This window comes from Zonotrichia albicollis, chromosome 29, assembly GCF_047830755.1.
Source record: "Zonotrichia albicollis isolate bZonAlb1 chromosome 29, bZonAlb1.hap1, whole genome shotgun sequence".
Lineage (NCBI taxonomy): Eukaryota > Metazoa > Chordata > Aves > Passeriformes > Passerellidae > Zonotrichia > Zonotrichia albicollis.
Window position 1 is genome coordinate 2,396,140 of NC_133847.1, and position 23,574 is coordinate 2,419,713.

At 58.9% G+C, this 23,574-nt stretch overlaps 1 protein-coding gene across 1 annotated transcript; it reads left to right on the forward strand.

The window, feature by feature from the left end:
• Nucleotides 1–3,587: 3,587 nt before the first annotated feature.
• LOC102075091 (nuclear receptor ROR-beta) lies at nt 3,588–22,269 on the forward strand. The gene is made up of 10 exons (XM_074528700.1): nt 3,588–3,811; nt 11,201–11,286; nt 11,387–11,528; nt 12,993–13,406; nt 14,421–14,542; nt 15,229–15,361; nt 16,424–16,531; nt 17,300–17,410; nt 18,127–18,239; nt 18,759–22,269. The coding sequence occupies exons 1-10, from the start codon at nt 3,805–3,807 to the stop codon at nt 18,918–18,920; spliced, it is 1,398 nt and encodes a 465-aa protein (XP_074384801.1). The 5' UTR covers nt 3,588–3,804; the 3' UTR covers nt 18,921–22,269.
• Nucleotides 22,270–23,574: the final 1,305 nt, after the last annotated feature.

Below are 23,574 nucleotides of genomic sequence, written 5' to 3' on the forward strand. Positions count from 1 at the left end.
AGGACCCTCATTCAGCTCAGGCACTGGGGGATGGGACCCCCATCCAACCCTGGGACCCCCAGGCCCCCCATCCAGCCCTGGGACTGGAGGACAGGACTCCCATCCATTCCAGGGATTGAGGGAACCCCAGGACCCCCATGCAGCCCTGGAACTGGAGGACAGGACTCCCATCCATTCCAGATATTGGGGGACAGGACCCCTATCCAGCCCTGGCACTGAGGGACAGGACCCCGTCCAGCCCAGGAATTGAGGGACCCCCAGGACCCCGATCCATTCCAGATATTGGGGGACAGGACCCCCATCCATTCCAGGGACTGAGGGACAGGAATCCTGCCCAGCCCTGGCTCCTGGGGCTCCCCTGGGGTACACCCTCCACCCAAGGATGAGCTGTGGGGAGGACCCCAGCTCTGTGCCCCCCATCAGCGTGCTCATCCCGTGCCCCACTCCCTGCCGGGCAGCTCAGCCACTCCAGCTGGGAAACTGAGTCACGGCAGGCGCCTGGCAGTGCCCTGGCAGGGAGCCCGGGGCAGGGGCACGGCGGGGTCCGGCCGGGGCTCCCCGAGCCTGGGGCGCTGTTCCGGCCCCGAGCGGGGCGGGGGGCTCTGGTTGGGGTGCTCTGGTTGGGGGTCTCTGGGTGCGGGGCGGGCGATGCTGGCAGGAGGTTCCCCTCTCGCTGGGTGGGGCCGAGGGAGAGCAAACAGTGATTAAGGCGCGATGGTGTCATCCGGAATTCCTGCTCACCTCCGGGCCAGCCCGGGGCCGCTGCGCTGATCCTGGTGGCACAGCCGGGCCAGCGGTGCCCACTTCAGCCCTGGCACTGATCACAAAGATTTGGCAGCGGGGCTGGGGCAGCAGGAGAAGTGCTGGATGGTGGCAAGTGTCAGGGTTTGGGTCCTTGTCCCATCCTGGTGGCAATTTCCATCCTCTGCCACCGGTGCCACCTGGGCTGGGCTGGATCCTGCCCCGCTGGACCTGTCCCCCAGCATTGCCCTGGTGGGTGCAGCTCCTGGCACAGTCTGGGCCTGGCACCACGCAGGAGCCAAAGGCAGCTCTGCCCCTCCAGCCCCACTGCTCCCATCCCCAGGAGATGCTGGGGTGAAGGTCAGATGTGAATGAGCTGCACCAGCTCCTGTCACTGCGTGGGGAGGGGCAGAGGGATTTTAGGGGATGTTCTGTGACCTCCCTGGTCAAGGCCGCTCCTCTCTTAGGAGCAAATGTTACTCCAGGGGCTCAGCCTCAGTGAGCTGGCTCCATCTCACTCTGGCTTTCCTGGGAATGAGGAAAATTCCCCCAATTCAAACCCAGCCAAGTCCATGGGTCCACTCTATTCCAAGTAAAAGGGATCCTGCTCTGGTGGAGCCTCTCCATCTCCACCCTCGTGGAGGCTGAATCCCAGATCTGCAGCACCCAGCACACGCTCAGGCGTCCCTGCAGCATCTCCTCGGCCTTTCCCCGGGCCATCCCCGCACCTGTGGGAGCCCCATGGGATGCAGGAAGAGACAAGGAGATGCAGACAGAGATGAGATGGAGCGGGGGTGCCGCACACGAAGGGTTAAAGGCCGGCGGGAGCGGGTGCGGGGATGGCTGCGTGGGTCCCGCGTTGCTCACGGCAGGTGTGGTGCCGCTTATGTAACCTCATACTTTTGGGTTGCGCCGAGCGCTCGGGGAGGATTTTCGCTCTCGCTCCGCCGCGGTTCAGCCGCGATTGTCCCAACAGCCGCAATCGGCGACCGCCTTTGGGAGGGGCGTCTCGGACCCTGCGTGCCACTAGGAGTCACCGCGCTGCTCCCGCTCTCAGTTTCCCCATCTGAAATGGGGCTAATGAGGGTGACCTGCTTGGGGCAGCTCCCGTGACCCCGGGGAGGCAGCGCGGGGTGCTGGGGGTGCGCACCGGGCCGGCAGCTCTGCCTGCATCCGGGGCGCGGAGCCTGCCGAGAGCGAGGGAGACGTCGGCCCTCGTCCCGTCTGCGTGCCCATCCATGCGGAGCAGGCAGGAAAGCCGCGAGGAAGGAGAGAATCCGACCGGAGAGAGCAGCGAACCCGCTCCCAATCGCCATCAGCGCAATCGTGTCAGACAGCAGCGCTGGAGCGAGCTCGGCCCCGCCGCCCCCAGCCCCGGCCCCCTCCCCGCCAGCGCCGGAGCGGAGCCGGGAGGGTCCCGGTGCAGGGGTGGGAGCGCTCAAAACACAAAGTGAGACCACAGCTCAGCCCCAGTGTCCCCCTGCCACTGCCACCCGCCTGTGCCAGAGCAGGGGGACAGCCCCAGGGACAGCAGGGGAACACCTCTGTCAATGGCACATCGGCATCTCTGCAGCCCCGGCTCAGCTCAGCGTTTGGGGTGGATGTGGGCTGAAATTGCCCCCTTCAGCTGCCATTAAGTAGTTTGATTTGAGGATTGGGGGACTGAGGTGTCCCCTCAGGGCCCAGCTGAGAGGGCAGGAGGCCATTGAGGGCCGAGGCAGTGATGCCACGTGTGGTGATGGCGATGGTGGCTGCCTCTGTGCCTCTGGTGGATGCTGTCTCCACGTCCATGGCTGATGTGGCCGTGCCATGCTTGTGACCACGGCTGGATGCCATGCTCAAGCAGATGCCATGCTCATGCTCATGGCAGATGCCCCATCCATGCCTGTGGTGATGCCAGCTCCATGCCCATGGTGGATGCCAGATCCGTGTGTGCATTAGGAGCAGTGCTCATGCCTATGGCAGATGCCTTCTCTGCACCCATCAGGTCTCCAGGCCAGTGCCACTGTCCCCAGGCATTGCTGGGCACGGCTGGGCACTGACCCTGGCACCTGAGCCCTGGCCCAGCGTTGCCAGGGCCAGCTGCCTCCACCCCTGTGATGTGGCACAGGGAGGACTCTGGTGACCTGGTGCACCACAAACCACAGCCAGGGGACTTTGCCCTGTGCTGGCACCTCGGGCTCTGCACGGCGAGGCCTGGTCCAGAGCCACCATCTCTGCTCCTCTCAGGCAGAGTCCCTTATCCAGGGCACAACCCAGGCCCCAAAACCACCTGTGCCCATCCCAGCATGAGGGACGGGGTGGGAATGCCTCCCTGCCACCTTCAAACCTTCCCACTTCTTCCACAGCGCCATTCCCGCCTGCAGGACTCCCAGCTGGGATGTGTGCCCAGACCTCAGCATCTGCACCCTGGCATGGGCACACTGGGCACGGGGGGGGGTCCCCGTGCTCCCCACGACCCCCCGGTGCCGGGTGCTGCCCCTTCCGCAGAGCCCCCCAGCCCTGTCCTGTCCTGCCGGGGGTTTTGGGGTCCCTGGCGGGCACAGCGGGGCCGCACGGGCGCCAAGTGAAGCAAGGCAGCCGTGATTCAGCGGGACACGCAGCCGGCCCCGTGCCTGGGCGAGCCGGGGCAGGACGGGCACGGCTCGTCCCTCCCGGGGGCGGGCAGCCCCGGGGGCAGCTCCGAGCCGGCCCGGCCGGGCGGGGGGCGCGCAGCCCCCGGTGCCGGGCGGGCTCCGGCAGCGCCGAGCACCGGGCGGCGGAGCGGCGGGGATGGGGATGGAGCGGGAGGAGGAGGAGGAGGACGAAGGGCAGGAGGTGGGGCTGGAAGTGAAACCGATTGGGGGGGGCGGGGCGGGCTCGTCATGTGAACGGCCGCATGCTCGGGCAGAAGTGGGTCACGGCGCGGCGGAGGGGCAGGTGCCAGAGCCGCCCGGTGCCGCCCGGTGCTTCCCGGTGCCGCCCGGTGCCTCCCGGTGCCGCCGCTCCCCGCCGCGCCCCGCGCCGCTCCGGAGCCCCGCGCCGCCCCATGCGCCCCCCGGCGCCCTGAGCGCGGCCGACACGATGCGAGGTGGGTCCGGGGCACCGGGGAACGCGGGGGGCGGCGGCGGCACAAGTTGGTGCCGGTGGGGATCGGGGAGAGCCGGCGGAGGGGGACGGGCAGGACCCGACGTCAGCCCGGACGGGGATACGGGGGAGCCGCACCAGCCCCGCCGGTGGGGACGGGGGGCTCGGTGTCAGCACGGACAGTGACACGGGGGGATCCGCATCAACTTTGCTGGAGGAGGGCGAGGGGAGCCCCGCGGAAGGGATGGGGAGGACCCGATTCAGCCCCGCTGGGGACACGGGGGACCCGCAGCAGCCCCGCTGGAACGGGACAAGGGGGGATCCGCACCAGCCCCGCCGAGGGGAACGAGGGGAGAACCAGCACCAGCCCCGCCGGGGCCGCTCTGCCTCCTCCGGCTCCCCCTTCGTTAGGAATAAAATTCTTGTTTATTTTGCTTTGCTTTCCGACGCCGGCTTAGACGCACGCTTAAGCTTTTCCCCGCACTAAACCCCTTAATCTCCTCTTCAATATGTTGCTCCCACCAGGGCTGGATTTATTGTAGTTTTTTCCCCCTTTTCCCCTCCCCACGGCGTGGGGGGCAGTTTGGGAGGCTCCTGCAGGGACGGGCGAGGGATCAGGTGCAATTTTGGGTGCCCCTTTTCCAGGGCAGGGGTGAGTTGTGCCAGCACCTGGCTGCTTTTACCCGCTACCAAAGGCAATTCCTACTTTTCACCCCTGTGCTTTGCCGAGCAGGCGGTGGGGAGGAGGAGGATGGAGGGAGGAAGGCTCCAGTGGGACAATCCAGCGGGGCCTGCTGATGGTGACGCAGCGGTGGCCGGACTCAGCTCTGCTCCAGCGTGCTGGGCTGGGATTTTCATCCTCCTTTAAACCATTTTTCCATCATGCCCTGCCTTCCCCAAACCCTTCGCCCTGCCAGGACTCCCTGGTGCCCCTCCATGGGTTTATTTTGGGGGTGCAGACCCTTAGGCTCATTTTGGGGAGTGGGCACCAGGGCGTTGATGCCGAGCTCCTCAAATCCTGCTGGCTCCCTGCGCTGCGGGTGCTGCGGCTCTGCCCCCGCTGTTCTCTTGTGTAACGGTGGGGAGGGCGAGGCGAGCCCCCCACATCCCCGTCCTGCCCCCCACATCCTGGCTTTGCACCTTTATGGGGACGGAGGGAAGCATTAACGCCTGCCTAATTGCGATCACGCCTGGCTCTTACGTAGCACTTGCACAGCCAGCACCGGCTTAATTAGCAACTGGGCGAACTTTTCCTTTTTTTAAAAAATATTTTCTCCTTTCCCCCCATGAATTGCTGGTGTTGACCCTAATTTAGGGCCGAACCCAGCTGATTCCCACAGTTCCCCACAGTCGGGCGTTTTTCCCGCAGTCCCGCGTCCTCATCCCTCTCGAAGCCCAAACGCCGCATGGCGACGCCAAATTGATTCAATCTCCATTTTCCTTCCCAAAACCGCCACCGCTCTGCCCCATTTCCCCGGGGGCCACAGCAGCTCCTCGCTCCTGTCCTTTCCCTGCGCCGCGGCTGCGCCGGGGCCAGGCAAGAGAGAGGCTTTGCCTTGTATAATCCTATACGATTTCCAGCCCTCCTGCTCACTTGTTTTGCAAGCAGCGTGGCGAGGAGCGTGCGGTGGCTCGGCAGCCTTTGCGACTTGTCCTAGTGACCTAGATCTGTCATTGGAAAAAATCAGAGAGGGCGGAGGAGGAGCTTCCCTGCCCGTTTCGGCGGCGTGCACACGCTGGCGCGGCCGGCACCCACCGGGCCCTCCCGCACGACGGCAGCGCCTGTCCCGGCACCGGGGATGGCCCTGCCTCCATCCCCAAAAACCAAACCCGGAGGAGAAAGCTGCCCTCTGCCTCTCTGAGGGGTCCAGAGCGGATTTGGGGTCCCCCCACGCTGATAACCCCAGGGAGAGCCAGCACAGGGAGAGGCGAAATCATTGTTGGGGTCTGGTGGTCTCTGTCCCCATCCCCGTGTCCCTGTCCCTGCTCTCTGTCACGTTTAACTTTGAACTAGCCGCGGCTATTTAAAGAGCTGCTAATGTCTAAATCAGCCCGGTTTATCGGATGTGGCGAGCAGAGCTGCTCTCCTGGCTTTTTTTAGCCCCCGGGGAGATAATTCCCCCCGGTTTAGCAGCTCTTACCGGAGGGGTTCTCCCACCGCAGCCCGGTTTGTCCCCACCCCGGGCTGGCAGGTCCCCCCTCCCCTCTGCCTCACCTTTGCCACCCTTGTGCAGCAGGCAAAGTGCAAAGGGCTGCTGGGCTGGCCTTGGCACGGCTCGGCGTGGCACGGGAGCTGCGGAACCGGAGCTGCTGAACCGGAGCGGCCCCGGGGGACCCGCATCGCCCACCCCGAGCTGCCATTCCCCTGCGCCACGGGAATGGGGAAAAGCAGCGTTTGCTGGAGGCTGGGGAGAATGCAAGAGCTCCGTTCGCGTGCCTGCAAGGGAAGGTGGCCAGGGGTTGCCCCAGGGCAGGGTGAGAGCAGCTGAGCGCTGTTCTGGCCCAAAGTTTCCAGGAAATCTTTGCTAATCACTGAGGAAAGCAGTTCTCCCTCCAGAATCGCAGCCCGGCACGGGCCGTGCTTGTGTCATCTGAATTTTCCCTGCTGCCCACTTGGCCCCGGTGTGCCTGTGTCTGAACAGGGGCTGTGAACACCCGGCATGGGCCTGCCTTGTTTGGGGTTCCCCAGAGATGGAGATGGGATTTTTTGGCAGCCATGGCCGAAGTTCCGGGGTGCTGGGAGACCCCGAGGCACTGCAGCACCGGAGGCTGTTTAACAGCAAAGCCAACAGCAGATAAAAGGGGTGATAATGCCCTTTATTTCCTTGTTTATTCCTGCCCCAACAGCAAAAAACAACTGGGGGATGGTGGCTGTGGGGAAGTGCAGTCACTGCTGGGGCTGGAGGCTGCTGCAGGGGATGCGGGTGCAGAGCTGGGGTTTAGGGCAGGAATGGGAAATGGGGCAGCATTGTAGGTCCTTGTGTGTCCCTGTGGGTCCCTGTGGGTCCCTTGCCCTCCTCTCCCTGCTCTGGCTGCACCAGGGCGATGCTGAATCCCCCTGGAAGGGGAGAGGTGCTGGAGGGGAAGCATTGGAGCCCTGGCTGGGGCTGGGGGATCCAGGGGGGCTGCAGGGCTGCTGCCAACTCCCAGGGGTGCCCATCCTGCAGCATCGATGGAGCCTGGCAGAGGGATGGGGCACAGAGCTCTGTCCCAGCAGGGTCACTGGGTACCAAGCCAGGGCACTGGGGAAGCACTGGGGAGGAACTGGGGGCTATTTGGGGCAGGGATGGCACCAGAGGCACGGAGCCACCTCTGAAATACCCAGAGCTGGGGTGCTGCCCCACTGCCTCCAGCAGGGACACCACAGGGCAAGGGGTGCCCACATTCTGCCCTGTGGGGTGACAGCTCTTCAGGCTCACCCTGGGGGACAGTGAAGGGATCTGGAGTGCACCCCAAAACAAACCCCTCCCAGGAGTCCTCGCCCCACAGCCCCAGTTATATCGATGGGGAGGGGGAGGCAGCTCCAGAAATTCTCCAGCAGCAGCGGGGTCACAGCACACCCCAAGGCTCAATGGGGTGCTGAGGGTTTTGGGGTCATTCCCCAAAAACAGTGAGATCATAAGGCTGAGAGGAAGGACAGGGGGAGGAGGAGGAGGATGGGGCCACCCCAGAGAGGGGGTCCAGCCCCCATGGCTGCACCCTGCAGGGCCGGCCTTGTTTTGTTTTGGGGTGCACGGGATGCCCGCCCTTGGGGCGGAGGCGATGCAGGGAGGGTGTGCCGGCCCATTCCCGCTCGGGGAGGGCGGATCTGGCTCTGCCGAAACCACGGAGCCTCCAGCAGGGGCTGGGGGAGCGGGGCTGGGCTGGAGGGGACACACACAGAGCCAGGTCTGGGGGGTGACAGGCGACCTGGGGGGGGAAGGAGGAGGAGGATGAAGTGCCCCTCACCTGCAGCTGCAGCTCAGGGTGACAAATGGGTACCCCCAGCTGGAGGTATCACCCCAAAACACCCCAAAATCCGCACTCCCGGTGGCGGGAGGTCGGCGTGCTGCCCTGAGAGCAGCGCGGCGCGCTGCGGGCGCGGAAGGGTTAAGGGCCGTGGTTACACAAGCGGCGTGGCCGCGGGCAGAAAGTGTGTCAGTGGGACACGAGGGCTGCACCGCGCACCGGGGGCATCGCCCCGCCACGGCCGGGCCCGCGGCCGCACCGGGCCGCTTACATAAGGACCGGCCGGTGGCAGCGGGCCGGGAGTTGGGCAAGAAGTGTTTACAGTGGGAGGAGAGCAAATACCACCGCCGGGACATTTTAATTGCCGGCTGGAGATCATTATTACTTTTTTTTTTTTAACCCTTTCGTTGTTTCTTTTATCCTGATCCCCGTTTTAGCCCCATCGGCCCCGGGGTGGAGGTTCCCTGTTGCATCCCCCGGAGAGGAAGAGGTTCACCCTCTCCTAAATGTCCACCCCAAGGGGACATTTTTGCAGTATGGCCGATGGTGGCACGGTTGTGGTGGGAGGAGATGCTGAATTCTCCAATGGGGAAACTGAGGCATGAGGGTAAAGTGGTTGGGGTGGAGGAATATCCGGGATTTGAGGTCCACTGAGATGTTTTCCTTGATCACACTGAGATTTGGGGGATGCCAGAGCTGCTGTGACCACCCCACCCTCACCCACCTTCCTTCCCATCCCTCCGGATTTGCCCAGGGCTGTGTTTGGGGGTCCAGGGGAGGGTCCGGCCGCCTCGGGGGTCCCTGGCTGTGGCACGAGGGGACACTGAAGGAGCCGACTCGGTGACTCAGCCGGGTTTCCAATCAGAGCAGCAATTAACCGTGCCGGCTGTAATTGCCATCGCCAGGTTACGGCCGTATCTCCACGTCAGTTATTTGGGGCGAGCGTCCTGGAGCGGGTCAGGTGCCAGCGGCGGGCACGGCCGGTAATTAGCACGATGGTAATTAGAGCCCCAAAAGGCTGCGGGCACACGGCGGGCGGTCAGGGCTTGTCCTTCATCAGGACAGCATCATCATCGCCCTCAGCTCCAGCCCTCATGGGGCGGGATTTGGCCATTGGCACACGGAGCCTTTGGGGTCGCTGGGGTTTTTGGGGCTCGCTGGCCGTGCCGGGCCGCGCTCAGCCCCGGTGTGTGCCGGTAATTCCGGGCACCGGAGTATCGGCCGCGGGCGTGAGGGCGCGGCGGGCGCGATGCATCACCCGCGCTGCCGGCGGCTGCAATTAACGTTGCAATTAACGTTGCATAACGAGCCCGACGCCGCTTCCTGCCGGGGGTGGCACCCCCTCCCTGTGCCCCCCGCCGTGCCACCACCTCGGTCCCATCCCGGACAGGGCTCGGGCAGGGCGGCGGGGAGCGGAGCGCTCCCTGCAGAGTGGGGGAGATGGCAGCGGGATCCGGGGAATTGGGGGTGTTTCGGTCATGGGAGCTGGGGGTGATTTGGGGGTGGCCCCACATGGCCCTCCTGGTGCCTCCGTGCCCCTGAGAAAGGCGCTGCGGTGTTGGTGCAGCTGCGGGGGATGTGAGGATGCCCTGGACATCCCTGCCCTGCCCACCGGGGGAAACCGGCTCTGCTCAGGCTCAGGAGCGCGGCAAGGGCGTGGGCAGAGGGTGCGGGGAGGGGCAGGGGTGGGATGTGACTGCCCTGAGTCGGGGGACAACACACAGCCCTGGGAGAAGCAGCCTGGGGGAGGAGGGGTGAGCCCCAAAACCACCCGGTGCATGTGGGGCACTGGGTTAATCAGTGAGCCAAAGGATGCAGGAGGGATCTGTCCATCCACTTACACCTGGGATGGGAGTGAATCCTTTCCCAGAGCCAAACCTGCCCCGAGGGACACAGTGCTGGCATCCCTGGGGGTACCAATGTCATTCTGGGGGTATCAATAGCATCCTTGGGGGTACCAACAGCATCCCTGGGATATTGAGCATGCTTGAGGTACCAATAGCATCCCTGGGGGTACCAATGGCATCCCTGGGATATTGAACATCCCCAGGGGTACTGATGGCTCCCCTGAGGGACAGAGAGATCCCTAGGAGGGACCAATGAGAATCCCTGGGGTACCAATAGCATCCCTGGGATACTGAGCACCTCTGGGGGTACCAATAGCTTCCCTTGGGGTACCAGTAGCATCCCTGGGGGTACCAACAGCATCCCTGGGGGTACCAACAGCATCCCTGGGGTATAGAGCACCCCTTGGGGTACCAATAGCATCCCTGGGGTATTGAGCATCCCTGGGAGTACCAATAGCATCCCTTGGGGTACCAATAGCATCCCTGGGGTATTGAGCCCCCCTGGAGGTACCAATGGCTCCCCTAAGGGACAGAGAGCATCCCCAGGAGGGACCAAGGCCATCCCTGGGGGACTGAGCTTCCCTGAGGAACCAATGGCACCTCAGCTGCCTCTCTGCCCAGTGAGGCCTCAGTGCCCCATCCCAGTCTCCCCTGAGCACTAAGGGACCCCAGGACCCTGCTGGGTACAGTGGCACTGGCTGAGCACTGGGACTGTCACTCGCAGAGGTGGCCCCACAAAGCACATCCCTCCAGCAGAGCCGATGGCTCCCAGGGGAGAGCAGAGGCAGAAGGGAATTACCCGAGCCCAGCGGGGATTTGCACAGGCCCTGGAGATTGGAAATAGCCATAATCTGGCCCTGGGGGTTATTTTGGCGCGGCGGGGCCTGCCCAGCACCCTCGAGAGCGCCGCCAGGCTGAGCCGGGCCGGGCTGCGGGGGCTGGATGGGGATTAGAGGGTGCAGAGATGCCGGGAGGCACGTACAGCCCCGGGGGTGCCGAGCATCCCCCCCCGGGCCGGGAGGGCACGGCCAGCCCGGATCTGGGGCAGCTGGAAAATGAGGAGGACGAAGCCTATTAGCAGCTCAGTGCCAGCGAAGCAGAAGCGGGAGGGAAGCGGATTTGTGGGGGGAAGGGGCCGGGACCTTGAGCTGGGGGTGGCTGTATCGGCTATATCGGTGCTGGGTTCAAGGGAGCTGCTGGGGGGGCGCGGGGGGGCCCAGAGCCTCTGCCTGGGGCAGCTGCAGGGATGGGGGTGTCCCTGTGCCAGGCTGTCCCTGTCCTGGTGCACACATCGGTTGGAAAATAAGGGAAGTGATTCCAAAACAGGGTCCCGGGCAGAAACCTTCTGTGCTCTCCTGGATCCAAGGGCTTTCCTACCCTGGCTCTTACTGCTGGGGGATGGGGGTTCCCCACGCCCTGTGTGAACCTTTTAGGGACCTCTCTGAGGTGCAGGAACCCTTGTTGGGTCTGTGGGAAGGGCTGAGCTGCCGGTGGCTCCAGCTCTCGTGCCTCAGTTTCCCCAGGTGCTGAGCCCTCTTCCCTCTCAGCAGTGACCATCATTAACCCCGTGGTTTCCCCTCTTTCCCCACCCACCGCAGCCCAAATCGAGGTGATCCCGTGCAAGATCTGCGGAGACAAATCCTCAGGGATCCACTACGGTGTCATCACCTGCGAAGGCTGCAAGGTGAGCCCGGGGGAGGAGCGCTGCGGGCAGGGGGCGGCTCTGCCTTCCAGCAGGGCATTTCCCCAACCTCTCCCACCCCATTCCATCCCATCCCGGGCAGGGTTTCTTTCGGAGGAGCCAGCAGAACAATGCCAGCTACTCGTGCTCCCGGCAGAGGAACTGCCTGATCGACCGCACCAACCGCAACCGCTGCCAGCACTGCCGCCTGCAGAAATGCCTGGCACTGGGCATGTCCCGCGACGGTGAGTGCTGCCCCCGGTCCCCAGGGCCCCTGCTGCTCCTCGGAGCGGGTTAGGCACTCAGGATGGTGTTGTAATCTTCGCTGCAGTGTTATTCTTCCCTCTCTGCTGGGGCTCTTCTCCTTTCTCTGCAGCCCAGTCCTTTCTATCTTCTCAGGGGCTCCTCTTGGGCTCTCGACCCACCCCTATTTATCTCAGTTACCTTCACAAGCCACAGCTGCTGCCCAACTAAGGACCCTGCAGCTGAAGCTCGTTTAGAGTAACTTAGAACCACATAGGTCTTACAATACAACATATATTCAGGCCCCCACATTTCCCCCCTTTTCTTTTATCAATTACACAATAACAATATACATACAGTTCCAGCTCTCAGGCTGTCACAGCTCTCGGCTGTCTTATCTTCTATCATAGTCCCAGCTCTCTGGCTGCCATACACGTAAAGTCCCAGCTCTCAGGCTGATATTCCAAAGTCCCAGCTCTCAGGCTGCCACAGCTCTCGGCTGTCCGGGGGATTCCATACCTTCTCTCTCTCGATGTTTGGCTGCATGCTCGTCTTCACACGGGGTCACCAGTTGTTGCAATCTTTGCTGCAGTGTTGTTCTTCCCTCTCTGCTGGGGCTCTTCTCCATTCTCTGCAGCACAGTCCTGTCTCTCTTCTCAGGGGCTCCTCTTGGGCTCTTGACCCACCCCTATTTATCTCAGTTACCTTCACGAGCTACAGCTGCTGCCCAACTAAGGACCCTGCAGCTGCAGCTCGTTTGGAGTAACTTGGACACACACAGATTTTACAATACAACATATATTCAGGCCCCCACAGGATGGAGCTGATGCCCCCGCAGGGCCAGCGGGTGCGAGGAGGGATTGGGAAGCAAGAAATGGTTTTGTGTTTTCCGTGGGAAAATCGAAATTGGTTCTGTTTGGTTTGACCCAGGGTTGGTCTGGTGTGACAGTGTTCACAGGGGTCTTTGGATGAGGGAAGAGATGAGGATTTGAGTTTATATTTCAGAAGGCTTGATTTATTATTTTATTATATATATATTACATTATAACTATAGTAAAAAATAGAAAGAAGAGTTGCATCTCAGAAGGCTGGCTAAGCTAAGGATAGAATGGAAAGGAATGAAAACAAAGGTCTGTGGCTTGGACAGAGAGTGAGAGCCAGCTCTGCCGTGAGTGGTCACTAATTCCAAACATCCACAATCACGGATCCACCTGTTGCATCCCACAGCAGCAGACAACCATTGCTAACGTTTTGTCTCTGAAGCCTCTCAGCTTCTCAGATGGGAAAAAATCCTAAGAAAGGATTTTCATAAAAAGATGTCTGCGACAGTCTGGGTTGGGGGGATGCATCCAGCGGGGTCCCAGCCCCCAGAGCAGGCATTCCCGGCAGCCAGGGCCTCTCCCAGGGCAGTGCCTTTGCCCTGGGGGTGAAGCTGCCCTGACACCGCCACCTCTCCCCCGGGGCAGCGGTGAAGTTCGGCCGCATGTCCAAGAAGCAGCGGGACAGCCTCTACGCCGAGGTGCAGAAGCACCAGCAGAGCCAGGAGCAGAGCGGCGGCGCCAAGGACGAGCCCGAGCCCCTGAGCCGCGTGTACACCACGAGCGTCAGCAGCGGCCTCTCGGACCTGGACGACATCTCCACGCTGTCCGACGGGCTCCTCTTCGACTTTCCCCTGACCCCCGACGGCGGCAGCACCTACTACAACCTGGACCTGCTGGCCTCGGCACAGCCCTCGCCCGACCAGTCCAGCCTGGACGTGGCCGATGCCACGCTCATCAAGCAGGAATCCCTCTACGAGCTGATGCTGGAGCCGGCGCTGCTGGCACACGGGGCGCTGGAGGGAGCCCAGCTGCCCCCTGACATCTCTGTCCTGGAGATTGGTGAGTGCCAGGGCAAGGCAGGGGGGTGTGTGGCCACGAGAACGAGTCAGAGTCAAAGGATGCAGGAGGGATCCATCCCTCCACCACTTACACTTGGGATGGGAGTGAGTCCTTCCCCAGAGCCAAAGCTGCCCCAGGGGATGCAGTGATGGCATCCCTGAGGGTACAAAGGGCCTCCCTGGGGCTACTGATGGCATCCCTGAGATATTGAGCACTCCTGGGGGGTACCAATGGCATCCCTGGGGGTACCAATGGCTGCCCTGAGGGTACCAGGGGCATCCCTGGGGGTACCAGGGGCATCCCTGGGGTACATCCCTGCTGCCACCCCAGAACCTTGCAGGACACCCAGCCCTGGGGACACACACCTGGTCTAGGGGAAGATGTCCTTGCCCATGGAATGAGATTTAAGATGAGTAAGTGGATGGGATTTCAGCTTCCAACCCAAACCATTCTGGGCATCTCTGAGATATTGAGCACTCCTGGGGGTACCAATAGCATCCCTGGGGCTACTGATGCCATCCCTAGAGTATTGAGCACCCCTGGGGGTACCAGTAGCATACCTGGGGGTACCAATGGCATCTCTGAGATATTGAGCACTCCTGGGGGTACCAATATCATCCCTGGGGCTACCAGTAGCATCCCTGGGATATTGAGCATCCCTGGGGGTACCAGTAACATCCCTGGGGGTACCAGTAGCATTCCTGGGGTACCAATGGCATCTCTGAGATATTGAGCATCCCTGGGGGTACCAGTAGCATCCCGAGAGGTGAGCCCAGCCTCAGTTCCTGGAGCAGCCCCAAGGCTCCCTGATGGATGGAGCTCAGCCCACCCAGGGTCTGTGGCACATTCCTTGCTCGCTTTGGGCTCAGCCCCTGCTGCCCCATCCGTCCTCACACCCCGTGACACCGTGTGAGAGCCCCACCACCCCTGCAGCCCTCAGCCCCACAGCCCCAGAGGCCAGGACAGGGTTGGGGTGCCCAGGTCTCACCTCCTGCTGCTCCCCCCCCCCTGCAGACCGGGTGGCCCAGAACGTGGTGAAGTCCCACCTGGAGACGTGCCAGTACACCACGGAGGAGCTGAAGCGCCTGGCCTGGAGCCTCTACTCGCCCGAGGAGGTCCGTGCCCTGCAGAGCAAGGTGAGTGCCACTGCCACCACAGCCCCTGGCACAGCCACTGTCCCCTGGGGCTGTGCTGGGTGAGGAGGGTCTGTCAGTGCTTGGGAGCTGCCCAGAGGGGAGTTTGCTGTGGCAGGTCACACCCCAGGTGCCCCAATGCCACCGTACCCTGTGGATGGCACAGCACTCCCCTGGGGTGACAGAGCTCATCCTTGCTCTGGGGGTGACAGAGCTGGGGTGCAGGGTGCCAGCACTTCCTGAGTGTCCCCTGTGCATGGCACAGCACTGGGGTCTCGTCCCTGCCCTGGGGGGTGGCAGAGCTGGAGTGCCAGCACACTCTGAGAGTGGCCCCCATGGATGGCACAGTCCTGGGGTCTCATCCCTGTCCTGGGGAGTCACAGAGCTGGGGTGCCAGCACATCCTGAGTGTGCCTTATGGATGGCATGGCACTGGGATCTCATCTCTGCCATGGGGGGTCACAAAACTGGGGTGCCAGGGTGCCAGCACTCCCTGAGAGTGTCCCCTGTGGGTGGCACAGCACTGGGGTCTCATCCCGGCCCTGGGGGGTGGCAGAGCTGGGGTGCCAGCACACTCTGAGTGTCCCCCATGGATGGCACAGCATTGGGGTCTCACCCCTGCCCTGAGGGGGTCCCAGAGCTGGGGTGCCAGGGTGCCAGCACACTCTGAGGGTGTCCCCTGTGGCACAGAGCTGCGAGGCCATGTGGCAGCAGTGCTCGCTGCAGATCTCCAACGCCATCCAGTACGTGGTGGAGTTCGCCAAGCGCATCGACGGCTTCATGGAGCTCTGCCAGAACGACCAGATCATCCTGCTGAAAGCCGGTAAGGGGGGAGCCCCCCTGGCCCCCTGCCACCCCCTGCGTGTCCCCATTGTCCCCTGCCACCCCCTGAGTGTCCCCACTGCCCCCTGCCACCCCCTACCCCTCTCCTGAGCAGAGCCATGGGGCCAGAAGCAAATCCCATCTCTTCTCTTGGCTGATGCTTTCCTTTTGGGGTCCCCCCCCGGCTGCCCCAGTTCTCCCAGTGCTGGGGGAGCAGGTGCTGGGCTGGAAGGAGCTGCAGGTCACATCCAAGGGTGATGGTGAAGGGGGGCACGTGGGGAGTGCCTGCCTTGGGCACAGGCTTTTCTCCATCCAAATGTCACCCAGAAACTGGGATGGAAACGAGAACAGAAGGTTTTCCTCTGGGAGAAGGGGTGCCAAACTCCAACAGGAGCGGGGAGGATTGAGAGAAAAGGATTGGCCTCTTCTCCCAGCAAGAGACTGGGAAGAGGAGGATGATGGCAGCGCACACCCACGTCCCCCACCCTTCCATCTGCCCAAGCTGGCAATGCCGTGCCCAGGCCAGGGAGCTGAATGTGCAAAATCCCCAAAACACTGGGAGAACCTCAGAGTTTCTGATCTGTCAGAGCTGGGGAGCTGAGATCAGCACCCAGCCCTGGGGACACATGCCAGCATCCCAGCGGGGTGCTGTACCCCAAACCCAGAGCTGGCTGTGCCTGAAGCGCTGGAGTTTAACTCATTCTTTCATTTCTTCCTTCCATTTTCTTTTTATTTATTTTGTTTTCACCCTTTCCTCTCTCTCGGTGCTCCACCACGACCTCGGTCTCTCTGTGCCTGGCTGCGAATGACTGGATAATATTTCCCTTTGGTGAAATATTGTGGTCACAATTGGACACCTAAAACCAACCTAACCAATCCCAAAAACCCAAACTGGATTTGTTGAAATACCCATCCTGCTCTTGGGAATGAACAATCTGGACCTCAAACGTGCACTGGGGGCTTTCCTCTTTCTAACATTTGGTCCTGGGGTGACGGAAACCCCCCTGACCTTCCCCACCCTGCCCTGCCCTGCCCTCGTCTGCGCTCTCTCTGCCTACATCAGGTTGCCTCGAGGTGCTCCTGATCCGCATGATCCGCGCCTTCAACCCCCTGAACAACACCGTCCTCTTCGAGGGCAAGTTCGGTGGCATGCAGATGTTCAAATCTCTCGGTAAGGGCTCCAGCTGCCCCTCCTTGGGGCTCTCCTTCTCCATCTTCCTCTTCTCCTTCTCCTTCTTCCTTCTCCTTCTTCTTTCTCCTCCTTCTTTTCCTTCTTTGTTGACCTTCTTCTTTCACCTTTCTTTCTCCTTTTCTCCTCCTCCTTTTCCTCCCTTCTTTCTTTGTCCTTCTCCTCCTTCTCCTCCTTCTCTTCCTTCTCTTCCCTTCTTTCTTTGTCCTTCTCTTCCTTCTCCTCCTTCCTTCCTTCCTTCCTTCCTTCCTTTCTCTTTCTTTCTTTCTTTCTTTCTTTCTTTCTTTCTTTCTTTCTTTCTTTCTTTCTTTCTTTCTTTCTTTCTTTCTTTCTTTCTTTCTTTCTTTCTTTCTTTCTTTCTTTCTTTCTTTCTTTCTTTCTTTCTTTCTTTCTCTCTCTCTCTCTCTTTCTCTCTCTTTCTCTCCTTCTTTCTCTCCTTCTTTCTCTCCTTCTTTCTCTCCTTCTTTCTTTCTCCTTCTTCTCCTCCTCTTCCTCCCCCTATCCTCTGCTTTCCCTCTCCCTCCCCTTATCCTCTCTCCTCTCCCTCTGCAACCCAGACAAGGTTGGAATTTCCCAGGTGAGTGCCCAGGACCCCTCCCCACCCATCTCCTCTCCCAAAACCTTTCCAAGCTCCGGGTGCCGCTGGGCTCTGTGCTGGGTGTGCAGAGCAGTGACAGTGACCGTGACAGTGACAGTGACAGTGACAGTGACAATGACAGTGACAGTGCCGTGTCCCCGCTGTCCCCTCAGGCTGTGACGACCTCATCGGTGCAGTCTTCGAGCTGGGCAGGACCCTGTGCCGCCTGCAGCTGTCGGACGAGGAGCTCGCCCTCTTCACTGCTGCTGTGCTGCTCTCCCCAGGTACTGGGGGCCCCAAATCTGGGGGTGTCCTGACCCCATAAACCATCCTTGGTGCATGATTTCAGTTATTCCTGGGAAGGGAACTTGGGGGGGAAATGCATCTGAAGGTGGACAAAATGCATCTGTCAAATTTTCCTTGGTGGGAAGAGGAGCTGTGTCACCCATGGTGGGGTGGGGAGCAGAGAGAAGAGTCAAGTGTCCCCAAAACCATCCTGGGGAGCAGGAAGGGTTAAAAGAGGCAGGGACCACTGCCCTGTGCCTGGGAGAGACCCTTGGTGGCTCTGACCCTGTGGCTGTGGGAAATGGATTACCCTCTAGTAGTGACAGTGTTCTAATAATTAGCTTCTAATTGTGACAGCATGATTTATAACATATATTATATGTTATAAGTAAAACATATATTTAAAACCTATATCACATGACATCATATCATATCATATCATATCTATATTATATGTTACATTACATTACATTACATTACATAATATTGCATATTATATAATATCATATAATATTATATATTATATATTACATATTATATTTTATATATTACATATTATATATTATACATTACATTACATTACATTACATTATATTATACATATCTTTACTAAAAATAAAATAAAAGTTCTTAAAGCACCTCTCCATTGCCCCATCTCTAAGTCAGAAAGGAACCTGATCCAACAAGAGCTGACTCTGTCCCTCCTCTCCCCCAGACCGCCCGTGGCTGACCGAGTCCAAGAAGGTGCAGAAGCTCCAGGACAAGATCTACGTGGCCCTGCAGCACGAGATCCAGAAGAAACACTCCGCTGAGGACAAGCTCTCGAAGGTGGGGACACACAAACCCAGCCAGGGGAGCAGGGGCTGTCTGAGCTGGGGGATGTGGCTGGGCCAGAGCTCATGAGCCACACACATTTTGGAGAGTGAGACCTCAAACCTGTCAGGGGAGGAGAAGAATTTCTCCTTCCAAGGGCTGTGAATCTCCCTTGTGGTGCAGGCAGAGCTGCTAACCTGGCAGTGCACCAGGAAATGGTTTTTTTAGGAAAAAGAGCCATTTTGGGAATGCTTTGACCTGCACCGAGCTGGGATGGGGAGGAGCACCCACTGTGGAAAGATGAGGGTTTGGGGGTGAGGCCGGGCTGTCCAAAGGTGGGCAGTCTGTTGTTGCCCCAGTGCCAGGTTTGATCCCCAAACCCATCCTCTGTGCCCAGGGAAGGGGGAACAGCAGTGCAGCGGACACTGAGTGGTCCCCAAACCGCCCTGCTTGTCCCCAAGGGAGGGGGAACAGCAGCATCAAGGCCACCACACCCAGCACCCCAGCGGTCACCAGCTCCTTCTCTCCCTGCAGATGGTTTCCAAGCTGCCCTTGATGAAGACCATTTGCAACCTGCACTTGGACAAGCTGGAATTTTTCCGTCTCCTGCACCCGGAGACTGCCATGAACTTCCCCCCTCTCTACAAGGAGGTTTTCAACTCTGAGCTTCAGTACAGCGACCCCCGGGAGAGCTAAGGCCAGGAGCCAGCGGCCCCCTTGGAGTTCCCCAAAATTTGGAGCCAAAACTGCACTTCAGAGGTTTGGGGCAATTTATTTAAATCAAATAATCAAAACAAGAGAACCCCCGGGGGGGCTGCGGTGCCTCCCTGGCCCCGTCTCCTCGCTGTGGATTGCAATAGCTCTTGAATGTAAAGCACCTTGAAGGAAAAAAAGCAAATGGACTTTGCCATACCAGTGAAATGAATGTGAAATCTCTGCTTGGGAGAGGAGATGCTCCTGGCAGTGGTGAGGGACAGGCTGCTCCTGGTGACACGGGAGGAGGGAGTGTCCTTCCCGCTGTCCCGGCTGCGCTCTCCACCTCCCGTTTTTATGTCTTTGTTTTTTTTAATTATTATTTTTATTTTATTGTGGTTTTTTTAAACCCGATCATCAGGCATGGGATAAAGAAGGGGCGATGCTGACTCGGCTGGGTCGGGTTGGGGCTGCAGCTGAGGAGAGGGAAGGGACAGAGCCTTTGCTTTATTTCATCTCCCACGGGTGCAGTGGGACCCCGGGAGCTTGGCCAGGAAAGGTCTGGCTGTGGCTGGTGGGGGATTCACCACAGGATTTTCCTGTTAAGGAAGCTGCTTTGAGGGAAAAGATGCTCAGTGCAGCAGGGGAAGAGTTTTGCAGGGTCTCCATGCCCTGCATCACAGCATTTTCCCAAATTCCCAGCCAGCTCCTTGTCCAGCTGGGCGACACCTGACTTTGTGGAGCTGGTGCCTCGTGCCACCTCTGTGCATCCCAGCAGCTTTTCCAGGCCCGTGGGACTTCAGCCAGAGCCCAGATCCTGGCCATGCCACCCCAGAGGCACCCGTGGCACTGGAGGGGCTGCAGGGCTGTCCCTGTCCCCGTGGTGGCCGCAGCTCTGGGTGCTGCTGTTGTGTGTAGCTCTCTTATCATTCCCATTAAAACTGCCCCAAGGTTCGCACCCAGAGCAGGGTTTGTGACCCTTTCCCCACCCCATCCCCAGGTTCCCCTTTCCCACACGACACACAGGTGTGGCTGCAGGTTGAGTTGGACCCAGGCTTTCCCCTCAATGAGCTCCCTAGAACTGTTCTTTTGGGAGTTGCTCTTGAGTTAGCAGGACTTAGGAGCTTTTTAGGGGGAGAAACTGCCTGCTGGAGCCAAGGGAAGTGAAAGGTCCTTATTCTTCCCTTTGAGAATAAGGCTGGTTGGAAGGAATGTGGTGTTTGGGACCTGGTGCTCCTTTTGGGAGGCTCAGAAGGGGACGAAGGAAGGATTGGTGGGATGATGCTGTTCTAGGCCACGGCAGCAGGGGATGCTTGAGAGACTCTGTGGCTCTGCAAATGGATTTTTCCGTCCCTGCTCCTGCTCTCACTGCAGCAAATGCCAAAAAAACTACAAGGGAAAAACCTGCTCTGAGGCAGCCCCAGTTTCTGCTGACAAAGGGCTAAAATCCCAAGCTCCTTTCCTGCTTTGTGCTGATTCCTCGTGCACCCAACCCCATCCTCGGGCAGCTCCGAGCGGGAGCCAAAACCTTTGGATCCACAACTGCACCCCTCAAACCAAACCAGCAGCTTTCTTAGCAACGTGAGGGATATTCCTGCTTTTGTCAAAACACCTCCTAGGGAAGACCATGGACCAACCTTGATGAGGGAAGACTCTCCCATGGGATTTCTGCTCGGCTCCAAGGCAGAGGGAATTTGGAGCAGCTGCCGCGTGGCTTTGCTGACCACATCCCACCAGCAAACTCCCATGGCTTTGCTGACCACATCCCAACAGCTTCTGGGAGCAGATTGGAGCCTGCCAGCCTTGGCTCCCTCTCTGTTGGAGCCAGGGCTCTGGGAAAAGGCTGCCAGCCCTTCCACGGCCCCACGCGACGTCCAGTGCCAATGTGTGGCTGTCCAGCGCAGCGTCCACGGCGTGGGGATGTGCCCAGCTCCTCTCCTGCCCTCTGCAAAGCTTGGACAGAAGAGAGAAGTCAGTACTGCCTTTTATGTCCAGAGGGTTGTGCCTTTTTTTTGTGTTGTTTTTTTGGAAGCGTCGTTTCCGACAGCGCCGTTCACTTCCCGGGAAAAGCAGCCCCAGAAGGTGACTGAGCTCAGAGGGAACAGCCCGTGGGGGTTTGGGAACATTTGGGGAAAAAAACCAGAAATTTATTAAAAAAAAAAAAAAAGCACACACCCTTCTTTTTGCCCTCAGTATTCATCAGCCAACACAACCAACACGCCACCGAGTTCATTTCATCCGGCAAAGAACCCAAGAAAGCACCTTAATTTGGGAACATCAGAGCCCGTGGGGAGAGATTCTGGATTATTCTGAGCAATAAGAGCCCCCCCGTGGGAACCTAGGGAAGACTGGAAGTATTAAACACGTGTAACTCGACCTGCCAAACTGCAGGAACCTGCACTTTTCAGTTCTCTTCAGAGGAACCGACTTGATTCGATGATTATTTTTGGGAGGGGATATAAAAGTGATTCGGTGTCGATTCGGTGATTGCTGGCCTGGGGTGGGTGCCACGCCTGGAAAGGGATGGCAGGGGTGGAAAGGGATGGCAGGGGTGGAAAGGGATGGCAAGGGGTGGCAGCCCCTGCTTGGGGCTCGCCAGGGCTGTGCCAAGGTTCCTCACCCCTGCTGGGCCACCCAGGGCTCGCAGGGAAATGACAAAACCTGGGCAGAAATGCCCCAAAAAAGGGAGATTTCCCTCTCCCCTGTGGCCAGCGGGGAGGGGGCCAGGAGCCCTGAGCCCCCCATGGCTCTGGTGCTCCAGAGATGTTCCCATCCCAACATGGGATGTTCCTTTCCAGCAGCCCTGGGCCGCCAGCTGTGGCTCCTTTCCAGACCAAGATTAATTTAGTGTTTGTTTGTCTGCTCTGGCAGTGTAGCTGAGTGTCCATTTCCACCCACAGAACCCTCACACTGTGTATAAAGATGGATCAAAAATATATATAATATATATTCTTGTGAATGTTGGTGCAAAAGAGAAAAATATATAAAGTTTTGGTCGGCTTTATGTTATTTTTTATCTCTATGAATGAAAGGAAGAAATGGAAAACCTTTTATTTCCATTTACCACCCCCTCCACACATTACCTACCTGTAGATACCAACAGGTTTTATGGAAATGTTTTACTTTTTAGATTTAGGAAAATGCTTCTGTTCTCATTGAATGTTCTGTCTTGTAAGATTGTAATTTCTATTTTTTTAAAGAAAAGAAAATAACTAAATAAAATTTCCTCTTTCAGACCAGTCAGCTTAGGAAGGGAGGGCAGGGGAGGGAGAAACGTTTATTTAAGGACAAAAACTGTTGTTGGAATTTTTCATAACATTAAATAAAAAGTAATATAATGTATGGATGACAACCTTTTTACTGAGGTGTGTTCTATAGCTACATAGATGTATATTGCACAAAATTTACAGGAAGAAAAATAAAGTCTGTTTCACAAGGTTAACAAAATATATATATAATGCTGGAAATAATGATTTTAAATTTTAGGAAAGAGGGAGAGTGGAAGTGAATGCCTCAAAGTGATGGAAAAGCTTTAATTTCCTCCATGGGTTAAGAAACTCGAATTTCCATGGGTTAAAAAGCTTTAATTTCTTCCATGGGTTAAAGACTGAGCTGTACCAGAATCCCAGGATGGTTTGGGTTGGAGGGGACCTCAAAGCCCACCCAGTGCCACCCCTGCCATGGCAGGGACACCTCCCACTGTCCCAGGCTGCTCAAACGCTGCCCAGCCTGGCCTTGGGCACTGCCAGGGATCCAGGGGCAGCCCCAGCTGCTCTGGGCACCCTGTGCCAGGGCCTGCCCACCCCGCCAGGAACAATTCCTGTCCAATATCCCACCCATCCTGTTCAGGATTTGGACATAAAGGCAGATTTCAGGCACTGGGAGATGTTCTTGCTTCCCTAAATGCACAGCAAAGCTGAGGGACAGGGATTGCACCTGGCAGTGCCAGGGACACATTTTGGGGCAGGAGAGTGGAGACAGGTCTGGGGGGACTGTGCAGCTGTGGGGAGGAATCAGGGACAGCCAAGGAGCATTTGGGAGTCATTTTCAAACAGTTCCCAGTCCTAGGAAGGAAAGAACACCTTAGATATACCAGGGCATTATACGTGGATGTTCATGGATGTCCTGGATTTAACAAGGATGCCAGGCACTAATCTCTGCTCTGGCACAGGGACAGGAGCCCAGCAAGGGCTGCAGCTGTGCCAGGCCTTGGCATGGAGCTCAGGGCAAGGTTCTGCCCCCCGAGGCTGCTGGGCACTGCCCAGGCTGCCCAGGGAATGGTGCCAAGGTTGCCAGAGCTGCAGGAGTGTTTGGACACAGAATTCACAGAATCCCAGAATTCACAGGATTTACAGAATTCCCAGAATCACTGGGCTGGATGAGACCTCCAAGATCATTGAGTCCAACCCAGCCCCAACCCCTCAACTGAACCCTGGCACCCAGTGCCACATCCAGGCTCTGTTAAACACACCCAGGGATGGGGACTCCATCTCTGGGCAGCCATTGCAGAACTTTATCACCTTTCTGTAAAAAACCTTTTCCTGATATCCAACCTGTATTTCCCTTGGCACAGCTTGGGGCTGTGTGCTCTGGTTGTGTCAGTGCTGCTGCAGAAAGAGCCCAGCCCAGCTGAGCACAGGCCCCTTTCAGGAGCTGC

What these genes read in the sequence shown, in the direction of transcription:
- LOC102075091 (XM_074528700.1), top strand. An exon ending in TGCTGTGCTGCTCTCCCCAG is followed by an intron (nt 17,411 to 18,126) that starts GTACTGGGGGCC and finishes CCTCTCCCCCAG; the next exon opens with ACCGCCCGTGGCTGACCGAG. An exon ending in CTGAGGACAAGCTCTCGAAG is followed by an intron (nt 18,240 to 18,758) that starts GTGGGGACACAC and finishes CTCTCCCTGCAG; the next exon opens with ATGGTTTCCAAGCTGCCCTT.